The sequence below is a fragment of the Phragmites australis genome, chromosome 6 (assembly GCF_958298935.1).
Source record: "Phragmites australis chromosome 6, lpPhrAust1.1, whole genome shotgun sequence".
Classification (NCBI taxonomy): Eukaryota; Viridiplantae; Streptophyta; class Magnoliopsida; order Poales; family Poaceae; genus Phragmites; species Phragmites australis.
The window spans coordinates 5626183-5638223 of NC_084926.1; the positions used below are offsets into that span (position 1 = coordinate 5626183).

Sequence of the window (12041 nt, forward strand, 5' to 3'; positions counted from 1 at the left end):
CTTGAGTTTTTCACAATACACAATAGAAAACTGTTTTTTCATAATCTAAAGTTGGAACAAACAAACCTTATTATGCCGATGCTGAATTATGATATTTGTTGGTGTGGTACCATCGCAATTTGTACTCTCACACGCCTCGTCTCTCTTCCAAACAGCATCCACAGAGTGGATCGAGTGCTTCCGAATCTTTTTTATTTTTATATTTTTTAAAATCCAAAAATTATAAATATATGTATTTATTTTAAAAAATTGTAGATCTAAACTCATATATTCTCAAAATTCAAAATACTATCGAAATAATCATGAAAAATTCTGTGGTGTATAGGATGCTATCAATAGCTCTCCAAAAATTTTCAACTCAAACCATTACTTCTGCAATGAGAAAAAAAGCAAAATTTATTTGTAAGTTTGATTTAAAAATATAAAAAAATTCGAGCGCTTCCGAGGTTTTGGGCTCGCCAGGTACAACCCGAACTGCATCCAGGCCCAGCTCAATTGCCACATGCGAGGCCTCACCGGCGTCACCGAGCCGTTCGGGAAATTAAACCCGGCCCAAAAAGATCAGAAACGAACCGCATCGGAGCGGAGCGGAGCCAACGGCGAAACACCACCAGGGTCATACACGGAGACGCCGCACGCACACAGGGGAGAGAGAGAGAGGGGAGTGGACGACTGGTCGCCCAAATGGAGGCGGCCGCATCGTCGCCGTCGCCGGAGCAGCCGCTGCTCCGGACCCCGACCCCGCCTCCCGGCCCCCGCGCCGGCGCCAGCTCCGGGAACTCGCCTTCACCCTCGCCCGCGGCGGCGAGGCCGAGCCGCCTCGCGTCGCTCATCGGGCGCGCGGCGGGGCGGCGCGGGCCCTCGATGCTGGTGCGCGAGACGGCGGCGCTGCAGCTGGAGCGGAGGCGGGCGGACTGGGCACACTCCCGCCCCGTCGTCGCGCTCGACATCGCGTGGAACGTCGCCTTCGCCGCCGCCGCCGCCGCCGTGCTCGCGTCCTCCGCCGAGGAGAGCCCCGTCAAGCCTCTCCGCCTGTGGCTCGTCGGGTACGCCTTGCAGTGCCTGGTGCACGTCGCGCTCGTCTGCTCCGACACCCGACGCGGCCCCGCCCTTGCGCGTGGCTCCGCCTCCGACATCGAGTCCGCCGCTGACGCTGGGGCGGACAGCTCGGAAAGCGACGACGAAGACGACGACCGTGTGGAACAGAGGAGCAGGTACGGCACGAATAGAACCCCAACTTTTATCGGGTCTCGTCATCTCGTGGTGTGTTGATATTAGGATTAGCCGATTAGGATTTGTGCAATGAACATTGACTAAGAATCACGCTTGCTTATGTTTGTATGTTAACTTAGTAACCCCTTCTGATTATTTGGCTTACTCCTGCAGCTTTACGAGTCGATGTGAGTCGATGAACACCATGATATCATTTCTGTGGTGGATCATTGGATTCTACTGGATAGTGACCGGTGGGGAGGTTCTCGAGCACGGTGCCCCAAGGCTGTATTGGTACGTCACCTTCAGCTTGATTGCAATCTTGAATGCCTACATGTAATCAGTTAGCATGTTGTTCAAAGTTTGAATGAAAATGTCATAGCTGGAATTTACTGGATTTGGATTATGCGAAGTACAGTACACCCTATGCAAGGGCACCAAACCGTTCGCACCAAGCCACTAATTGAAAGAATGGCATACTAGTGTTGCCAGGCAGTTAAGCTGTTACATTGCATCCCAAATGCTTCAACCAATCGATAGATGTATCAATATTCTCCATAACTAAGTGAGCTGTTCAACTTGTCATTCCTAACTGACAGTATTACCTGTTTTGCAATTCATTTTGCAGGTTAGCCGTAGTGTTTCTAGCCTTTGATGTGTTTTTCGCTGTGTTTTTTGTTGCTGTGGCCTTCTTCATTGGGGTTGCTCTGTGTTGCTGCTTGCCTTGTGTGATTGCTATTCTGTATGCTCTGGCTGGCCAGGTAAAACATATGAATTTTGAGTTTCAAGAAAAGTAGTTGCTTCTGTACCGCCTCCATTGTTATCACACATTGCTTACTTCCTTTCCTATTAAATATGTAGGAGGGTGCATCAGATGCAGATATTAGCGTGCTTCCCAGATATAGATATTCTGTTTCGAGTGAGAATGAACAAAAAGGAACAGACGAGGGATTGATGATCCCTATCCTGAATAATGGTGGAACATCAACAAGCGAGCGGATTCTCCTTAGCGAGGATGCTGTAAGGATTCTGTTTATTTATTGTCTCATTGACTTTCCTTTTCTCCATATGAAATTATTTTGTATTAAGCTGTGATCTTCTTATAGTATATGTTAGGCATGTGCCAAATTTCCACAGAAGTGAGCTTAACGTTTATGTGGACACTGATATCCTATGCCGCAGACAGCTTTTCCTTTTGAAAGTGCACCATGGAGAAGGCATTATTAATGCATTATATATTTTCAGTTGCTTCCTTTGTATACAGAAAAGAATTTCAGCATGTCAGTACTCAGTACAGGAATTCCTATAATCTATTTTGGCCAGTTCTTTGATTGATAGGAACAAATCGAATAACCTTATGAACTCTGGCGTGACATGAGTGTTGTTCTTCATTTTCTATGAGTCTTGCTCGCGTTGTTGCTGACAGCTTTGCTATTTCAGGAATGCTGTATCTGTCTCTCATCATACGAAGATGCAGCAAAGTTATCTGCTCTCCCTTGCAACCATCACTTCCATTGGACATGTATTACCAAGTGGCTACGCATGCATGCGACCTGTCCCCTTTGCAAGTACAACATTCTCAAAGGCGGTGATAGTGCGTGACAAACTAATGCTGACATAACTTCCACGTCCAGAGCCTGTATGCTTCATGCATCAACATCCCGACTCCTGAGCCAGCTTGTGCAATGTCTTTGTGATTCCGATCTGGTTGTATGCTGATAACATCACTTTTAAGAGCTGTTATTATAAGTGGCTACTTGATGTGTGTTTTCCTGTTTAGGATGAGGTGACAACCTGTAAATGAATCAACACTAACTTACAGTTGGGCTTGCTAATATCACTTGTAAATATCTTTCGAGTTGTGCTGTTTTCTACAGACAATGGAATTGAAATTAGTGAAACACTGGGTGATAATTCATTATTTGCAAAATTATTTGGTTGAAATTGCTAGAATTGTCTTGCTCCGTGGAGCAGCTTTACAGGAGGACAAACTCAGTATATTGAGGTGATTAGTCATATTCAGATTGATGCAGCCTTGATCTGATAACTATTTTGGAACCGCAACCTTGATCTGATAACTATTTTGGAACTTAAGATATTAAATAGTTGATCTATAATATAGATACAGATGCTCAGTAAATGCCAGCAAAACAGTGTTAGTGCAGACTCTGAGAAGCAATATTGGTTAAAATGTACTTTCTTCTCCCATCCCTTTCTTCAGGGAGATGATTCTTTCTTAAAACAGTTACAAGAGAACGATACAAGTCACTGAAGTTAGTGATAAACAACACTAAAAGCTACTCACCCTTGTTTACAGCCAACACAGTATCTGCATCTAAGCTCTGTATTCACAATGAAGACAACAACAGTCTCACATATTCTAACTCTAGTGCACAATAGCCAGTCAAATGTCCTCAGATCAAGTAATCGTCTCCATAAACCTTGAAAAATGCTTTGTACACATGGGAATTCCTCTCTGATCATTGTGCAAACATTGTGAGCATCATGCCATCATCTACACTTGAAGAGTGAATTGTACAAAACTACAAATTTTATGCCATTTATAATATAAATATATAAGTATTGTGCCGAGTAACACAAAACTACAAATATTATGTAATAATTTCACACAAAACCTGATTTTAATTGGATTCATCCAAAAAATAGTCTTATATTTCTCTAAAAATCCTAGAACTTTTTGTACATGTTCCATAATCCAAGTGCAACATATTTTAATTAGATTCACCCAAAAAATCTATGTACAATTTAAACTAAAATTCTCAAAAATGTTACTTTTATAACTTCTAACAATTTAGGGGCTCAAATAAAATCTCAAAAATATGAAAAAATTCACTAATATTTTTCTTATATTATGGACTAATTTTTAAAATTATTTCTAACCTTAGGTAATATGGTGAAATATGATCTATTTATATACTTACAAAGGAACTCACTTTTTCATCATATAAACTAGTGTTGGAAATAAATTTTAGAAATTAGTGCATCATATAAAAAGAATATTAATAAATTTTTCTAGATTTTTTGGATTTTATTTGAGACCCTAACAATTGTTAGGTGTTATAAATTTTTTTTTTTAAATTTTAGTTTAAATTCTACACAATATTTTTGGGTGAATCCAATTAAAATTATAAAAAACATACAAAAAGTTCTATGATTTTTTAGAAAAATATAAGACCACTTTTTAGATGAATTCAATTAAAATCGGGTTTTATGTTAAATTAGTGCACAATACTTATAGTTTTGTGTTACTAGACATAATACTTATAGTTTTACGTTACAAATCACACAATACTTATAGTTTTACATTACAAATCACATAATACTTGTAGCTTTGTATTACTAGACATAATACTTATAGTTTTGACTCAAAAGAGTAATACTAAGGGTCTGCCACACTTTAATGTTACCATTATTTGTCACACTTGTTTAAAGTTAGTCGATCAAAATCTTCGTCACACTTTAGTAAGATTAAGATAATCTTATCATATTTTTTTAGTCGTTATTGTGGAAAACCATAACAGCAGAAAGAAAATCTTATCACAATTATAATTACAAACTAAACAAATATCTAAACTAATCAAACCTAACTAACATTAAACTTATCAAACCGTAGTAAATTTTATAACCAAACATGGCCTAAACCTGCGAGTTCCGAGTTACTCCTATCAAGTAGTAGCGTGTACAGCAGCAGGCTCTTTTCTCTTTTTCATTCCCTTTATTATTATTTTTTGGGGGGAGAGAGAGACGACGGCAGTAAAATCAGCAACGGCAATTTGCCAATATTTTGTATCGGGTTCTTTACGCATTCAGCTTTAGAAGGATTTTTTTTTTTGATAGAAATTTGTGATGGCTTTCTGTTAATAGAGAATCCATGCTTCTACAAGAATCTTTAGTACGCATACATTTTTCCCACAACAAATTTCTGTTAGTATATGCCTGAAAGATTCCTGTATACCCAAACATGTCCCCTTTTTGAGATTGTACTTTTGTTTAAAAGGAAGAAAAACGTAAGCACAATGTACAGGCATTTCAGAAGGGGGCAACAATTTCAGGCTCTTGTGCTGCTCAGTACATGGTTAATATTGTCACCATGCTGGCACACTCCCGTAGGTGCAGGCTTCATCCTGAAGTATTGTACATCACCAAGAGTTTAAGTTCCAAGTACACAAGCCATCACTGCGGGGGAAGGTCCGCTTGCGGTGCCTCACCACAGACCTAAAACAACTACATCAAATATATACATGGACCATCTGTATTCTCCCAATTGCCTGTTCTTAATGTTACATGCAGCTACAACAAGAGTAGTTACTCCCTACAGGGCATAGATTCTCTTCTCATGGTCAGAGAAGGCCTCCAGGTCAGAAAAACCATCATGGAGGGACCAGGAGAAGGATTTGCTGCCGCTTGCCCTCTTGATGCGTCGCTGTCTATCTTCGCCAAATTTGAATCGTGGGCGCAACAACAAATAGGCTAGGAACAGGAGGGTTCCAATCATGATCGGCCCTCCGATGGCTGATATAGTGAATGCCATCCAGGCATGTTGTGGGCCAACTACAACATAGGCCAGTGAGATAAAAGCTGCGCATGTACTCAGGCATGCTATCCACATAAGCTTATTTACGATCTTGATAACTTCCTTCTGGGCACCAGTTTCCCAGGCAACCAAGGTGATCTGCACCACGACCACCGCAAGGGAAATGAAAAGAGCAGTGGCATTAAGAAGACAGAAAACGCGAAAACCAGTAAGCTTGGCTATATGAGCCTCGCCAATGTCTTCCCCCTCAGTCACATCTTGGAAGTATTGACCTGGCAAATTGAATATGGCAACAAATGCAATGGAGGCAATCAGGGTTGCTACCATGGTGACCGAATTGATGGTGTTCTGAACAGCTTCTCTGTGCAGTTTACGCAACTCTTTGGCAATCCCTGTCACTCGTTTATTGGTCTTAGCATTCTCGTTAAGTTGAGCCAGAACATTGTGCTTGATATCACTCACAGTTCTCCTTAGTTCTGACGTCTCATCAATTTTCCCCACATTTCTGGCATTCTTTGCTCCAGCCTCCGACAGCCACTCCATTATTTCCATTTTAGACTCACCATAAGGAACTTTCTCAGCCAAATCCATGGCTGTTTCATTTTGATTATTGATAGCATTGACTTCAAGTGACTCATAGCTAAGCAGAAGTTGCACCATCTGAAAATAATAGTGATTGATAAGATAAAATAAAGTTGGCAGGCCAAGTAAAGCATGCTTGGAAAAAAGCACGAACAACTCCCATCAGTAACATAAACCTATAACAGTATAAAGTAGAAATACTCAAGAAAGCTAATTTCTGTATCATTCTTAGCTTATATTTAGTCTAGTTGTCATACAGAGTTAAAAGTTAAATACTCCATAAAATAGAAAATCAACACATCGTATCTGCGAGTTTGTGCATGCATATTTCAGACTTTCTTAATTAGTCATGCTTCATTTAGTTTTGAGTCGGAGTGGGCTGGACCGCTAGAGTATCATGTTGAGAAGTCGACCACACTTCCACCATAGTGATAATATGATATTAAGATCCGGATATATTCCTACATCTTTGCAATGACTTAGTAATACTAGTGGCAGACAATCAACAGCAACATCAACTAATGTCTTTATAGTTCTCAATATAAGACGGTTATGCAATCTTAGATATATGGTTTGCACTTTCCATAGATGCTCTATTCCACCAGAAACCATCAACGGCTACCCACAGCATGTTTGTCAAGTTGAGAAAATTTGGCTGCTTTATCAGCCGTCCCACCAAAATTGAACATGGCATTCTCAAGGCTCAAATCCACGTGTTACTATACCAGAATATTATGTTTAGTTGTTTACATCTGGTAAAGTTTTGTCTAATAGATAGATAGTAATATTATAAAATTCAATGCATAATATGATTACTCTCTTATTACCTTCTGCCTATCTCCAAGTACTAGTATCCTCCTAAAGAGATAAACAGATCAAAAGTCCTATCATCCAGCATGCACATCATGTTACCAGTCCTGATCTTCAAATGCTTATGACCAACTATTTAGTGTGTGTACCATCTCATACCAGTCTTAGGCTCTAAATATTCACAACAAGATATAACTGCAGAAGGTTTGGTGCTAAGGCTCACAAAATCTACTGACAAGAATACTAGAATAGTACTTGCAAACATGCAACTAGACAGTATATCGTACATGTTAACAAGTTAACAACATTAGAACAAATAAATTAACTAATTGGTTAATTACTAAAACAGAGCGCCAAACAGAAACAACAGTGCTATAGTTCTTGATCTATGCTACAGTTAACTAAAAATACCAATCTATTTCTAAATGGTTCTAGGAAAGAACCATACCTGGGGCCTCCATTTTCGTGTAGCTATGTGCAAAGCTGTATTTCCCTTCTTGTCACGCACATTGAGGATGGAAACATCAGCCATCAGCAACTCTTCCACTACATCTGTATTTTTACCTTTCACAGCCATGTGAAGTGCAGTTTGTCCCTTCCTATCCCTGATCGGAACGATCCCTGGATCCCTCTCTATGAGTGCTTTGACAATGCGATGGTATCCAATTCTTGCAGCAGTATGTAGTGATGTCTTCCCATTTTTCCGCACAATCCTTATGCAGCTATCATCAGTGTCCAGTATAGCATTAACCACATCCAGGTGATCCTTTACAGCAGCAGAGTAAAGTGGACTAGTGTTGGAAGAGTCACATACTGAGCAGAGTGCCGGCCACCGCCCTAAGAACTCTTTCACAACCCCTGTTACAATTTTTCAGTCATCTATAAGTTATACTTTGATTTAGGATAGGAACAAAAGTAGATAAGCTACATTTCATATGAATAGTGTCATCGTATATAAAAAATTCAGTGCATCCTTAACATCTATAATTCTAGAAGGACATACTATGATGATTTGAGTAGTACACAAAACTCTGTACCGGCCTATGCAACTTAGTAAACATTTTACCATGACAACATCATGTACTGTATTATCAGTCCGCTTCCAATGAGAAAAGACCAGACCACTTCTCGCTGAAGAGCAGCAGCTTCAACATAATTGGATTTTAAGTAGTAGACTAGTAGTTGACAAGTGAATCAACATGTAACCCTCAGGAACGGTTGTACAGTCAGCAGGTTCGAGAAAACGCGCAGAGCCAAAGTTACTAATTTCCCTGTTTCCACTCGTACAACTACAGCACAATCAAGCTGGCTAAGTTTGAAGGACCAAATGGTTCAAGTACTAGCCTGGATCAACTTAATCGAGCTAAAGGGTCAAGCCTTTCAACTCAACGCATCTCCCAATAGTCCAGACAAGGCAAGGGGGTCATCATGCTCACCTATGATTCCCAACTCACTAGATTGGAGACTTCGACAAGCACCTAGAAATTAAAGGAACCGGGGGGGGGGGGGGGGGGGGTGGGGTTCACCGGTGCGCCCTTGCTTTGCGGCGACGTGGAAGGCGTCGAGGTCGAGGCGGGAGCGGACGGTGGCGGCCTCGAAGCCGTAGAGCGGGAGGAGCAGGCGCACGACCTCCTCGCTCCCGGCCTCTGCTGCGACGTACAGCGCCGTCTCCCCGGCGTCCGTCTGCGCCGCGGCGAGCGCGGGCGAGGTGCCCGACGCCTCGGCGTCGGCCAGGAGGGCGCGGACGGCCCCCGCGTCGGCGGATCGGACGGCCGCGAAGAGCGCCTGGTGGGAGAGCGGCGGGAGATCCATCTACGGCCACCGCGCGGCCGCAGGGCACGGGCGCGGCGTCGCGTTGCTTCGCGTGACGGGACTCGGGATGGATGGAGCCGAGGGTGTTGCCACCGTCACTCCACTGCCTGATCGTTTGGTGTGGTGCGGTGGTGTGGTGGACTCGGTTTGCTTTGCTGGGTTCCTTCTTTCTTTTTTCCCCGTGAGGAGAAAGCGAAAGGAGAGGCAGGGGCCAAAAGCCCAGAGGCAACGATCCTTTTGGACGGACGCTCGACGCGCATCGCGAGCGCCCCACCATCCCACTTGACAAGTGTTGATGTTTTTTACAGGTACAACAAGAACGCATATAACTCACAGTATCATATTCACCTTCTACGCATGCACACGAATATCCTACTAAACACGCACACGTATCTATAACATAGTCTAGGTTTAGGCTAAAAGACCATAACTTTATCCTTCAAAAAAAGGCCCGGGCTAAACCCAAGCTCCCGACCGAACCCTCGCAGGCAGCAAGCGCACCATCGAGCTACTCGCTGGTTCGCGCAAGTATTGTTGTTGGACGAAAGAACCAATCAAATTATAACTGTACATTTTTTTCGAATAAAGAGAACGTTTTATTAGTTACTCAAAGTTAAATTATCATCATAAGTAACTAACTGCTCGATGCGTATGACATAGATATTTCGTTTGCTAGACGAGCCCCTATGTTACCAAATTATGCTAACCCTTTACATGCTTCACAATGACTCTAAGAACCACCCAGCGTGTAACCCGTACATTTATGTTTAAGCTAATGTGGAATATTCATATCACAACATCATCGTTTTCGTTTGAACTTGAAAATTAAAATTTTTATTCGAGGTGTGTACGTTCGCGGAGGGCTTTATTTGGTTGTGACTGAACTTCTGCTTAAAAGCTGGGCAAAGCTGAACCGATGTGCCTATTAAGCGATTTCGGTGACCCAAACGAGCAATTCACGCCTAGAGGCCCACATGTGACGATGCCATGGTTGTGCTGGAGTCAGCACCACGCGTACGACAATAGGACAGCAGGGGTTGCTTTGACCTTTGGTTAGATAGTAAGCCAAAATTAGTGACGCCAAATGAGCATTTTCCAAGATTAGTCGTACCAACACCCTCGTCTCAAGCTCATGCTCTTTTTTTCTTAGGGAACTCAAGTTCATGCTCTTATTCTGGTGTAGTCAGTTTGTGATGAACTTTGTTGGTTGACAAGCAGAGCTTGTGATAAAATTCATAAAACAGCAAATAGGTCTGTGATGTGGCTATGTGTATTGTAGGACGTGACTAATTCTCGCGTGCATCTCCCCGACAGCCATCTCCTTTTCTTTTTTGAAACGTTTTTCCCTCTGCCTTTTCTTTTTTAGAAACTTCTTTTAAAAAAACTTTTTTGACCCAAAAGTTTTTTAAAAAAAATACTGCAAAAAATTTACCAAAAAAATGTTTTGAGAAAAAAATTACTGAGATTTTTTATAAAGTTATCGAGAAAAAATTATAATGACAACAGTAGAGTACTATGATCATCTCGAGTGGCCTCTCGTGGGTGCGGGAGCGGGATCCCAAGCGCGCGTGCTCGGATCAGGAATTTCGCTATATGTCAGTGTCGATTCCGGTTGCAAAAAGTGGTGGCCTAGGTCTGACGCCAAGGTGAGCATACTAGCAAAGGCTCCCACTCCCACATCCAAGCCTGCAGACGCCCTCGTGCACCTTGGGGCCTTTGCTAGCCCAGATCACCACCCCACCTCAAAAGCTCACGCAATTGACGGTCGCGTCCCGCAGCCCACCTCCCACTCTCCTCTCCTCGCACCCAAAAACCGCAGTTCCGTTGGCTATCCACGGGCCAAGCCCATCCAAGTGACTCGCCAACTGCATGCATTTAGGAATGAACTTGTAGCATCAACGAGTATTCGTGATTCTTTCTTAGTACTCTCTCTTGTTATAAATATAGGTCGTTTTAGTTTTCTCAACTATTCTCTAAATATAAGACATTCTCGAACTTCTATGCATTTGTTTTTCTTTTGTTCCCATCTTGTCCTTGTTTAATAAATACTACCACTCTCACAAATGAATGAGTTATCTTTTCCAATGTAGAATAAATGAATGGCAACAATGTCATTTGATCTACTTTCTTAATCCTTATGCACAAGTCTAAAACGAACTACATTTGCAATCGGAGGGAGTATAATTTAATTAACTAATTAGTTATTTTGATCTAGTTAAAAACAACTAACTAATTGATTGAGTTGAACTAAAACGGATCCGGATGGATGGCTCCGCGTAAAGATGGCCAAATGGGCCGTGCTTATTGGGCCGGCCCGAGGCACGGAACTGTAGGCACGGCCCAGGCACGGCCCGGCCCGAGCCGAGATGGGCCGGGCCGGCACGGCACGAGGCCACGGGCCGTGCCTGGGCCGAGCGCGCGGCACGGCGGGCCGGCACGGCACGGCCCGGCTGAGACGGGCCGGCACGGCACGGCCCGGCCCACGGGCGGCACGGGCACGGCACGGCCCGGCACGGCCCGGCTCAGGCACGGTTGGCCCAGGAGGCACGGCCGGGCCGGGCCGGCACGGCACGCGGCGGCCCATCACGGCACGGCCGGCCCATCACGGCACGGTCGGCCCGGCACGGCACGGCCCACCGTGCCGGCTCGGCACGCGGCGGCCCACGGCACGGCCGGGCCGGCACGGCACGGCACGGCCCACCGCGGGGGGGCACGGCCCGGCCGGCACGTGGGGCACGATGGGCCGGCGGGGGCACGCGGGTTAACGGGTTAAACGGGCCGGGAACGGCCCGTTTAACCCGTTAACCCGATATTTTTGAATTTTATAGCCGTTTTGTGACCGTTTGAGCTCCAAAAAATTCGAAAAAAATTGCAAAAATCACCATTTTTCACCTATAAATAGAGGAGCACCTTGCCCTTCCATTCCACACCAGCAACACCATTTTCTCTCTTGTTTCCTCCTCTCATTCTTGTCTCAAAGTTCGTGAGAATTAGCGATAATTTGGCAAAATTAGTTTGAATTATTGCAAAAAAATCCGAGCAATTCCAAAATCGTCATCCTGCTGATTTG

General features: G+C 43.6%; 2 protein-coding genes across 2 annotated transcripts; one reads left to right on the top strand and one right to left on the bottom strand.

The window, feature by feature from the left end:
• Positions 1-459: 459 nt before the first annotated feature.
• LOC133921294 (E3 ubiquitin protein ligase RIE1-like) lies at positions 460-3070 on the top strand. Its single transcript, XM_062366106.1, has 5 exons — positions 460-1214; positions 1387-1506; positions 1841-1973; positions 2074-2232; positions 2653-3070. Exons 1-5 carry the CDS (start codon positions 685-687, stop codon positions 2812-2814), a joined length of 1104 nt encoding a protein of 367 aa, XP_062222090.1. The 5' UTR covers positions 460-684; the 3' UTR covers positions 2815-3070.
• A 2115-nt stretch (positions 3071-5185) lies between these two features.
• On the bottom strand, positions 5186-9154 carry LOC133921295 (ankyrin repeat-containing protein At2g01680-like). Its single transcript, XM_062366107.1, has 3 exons — positions 8686-9154; positions 7608-8017; positions 5186-6427 (listed from the first exon to the last, which is right to left on the bottom strand). The coding sequence occupies exons 1-3, from the start codon at positions 8969-8971 to the stop codon at positions 5546-5548; spliced, it is 1578 nt and encodes a 525-aa protein (XP_062222091.1). The 5' UTR covers positions 8972-9154; the 3' UTR covers positions 5186-5545.
• Positions 9155-12041: the final 2887 nt, after the last annotated feature.

What these genes read in the sequence shown, in the direction of transcription:
- LOC133921294 (XM_062366106.1), top strand. Translation starts at nt 685, where the DNA reads ATGGAGGCGGCCGCATCGTCGCCGTCGCCGGAGCAGCCGCTGCTCCGG. An exon ending in CGTGTGGAACAGAGGAGCAG is followed by an intron (nt 1,215 to 1,386) that starts GTACGGCACGAA and finishes TTACTCCTGCAG; the next exon opens with CTTTACGAGTCGATGTGAGT. An exon ending in TGTATGCTCTGGCTGGCCAG is followed by an intron (nt 1,974 to 2,073) that starts GTAAAACATATG and finishes TTAAATATGTAG; the next exon opens with GAGGGTGCATCAGATGCAGA.
- LOC133921295 (XM_062366107.1), bottom strand. Translation starts at nt 8,971, where the DNA reads ATGGATCTCCCGCCGCTCTCCCACCAGGCGCTCTTCGCGGCCGTCCGA. An exon ending in CGCAAAGCAAGGGCGCACCG is followed by an intron (nt 8,018 to 8,685) that starts GTGAACCCCACC and finishes AAATTGTAACAG; the next exon opens with GGGTTGTGAAAGAGTTCTTA. An exon ending in CACGAAAATGGAGGCCCCAG is followed by an intron (nt 6,428 to 7,607) that starts GTATGGTTCTTT and finishes TATTATTTTCAG; the next exon opens with ATGGTGCAACTTCTGCTTAG.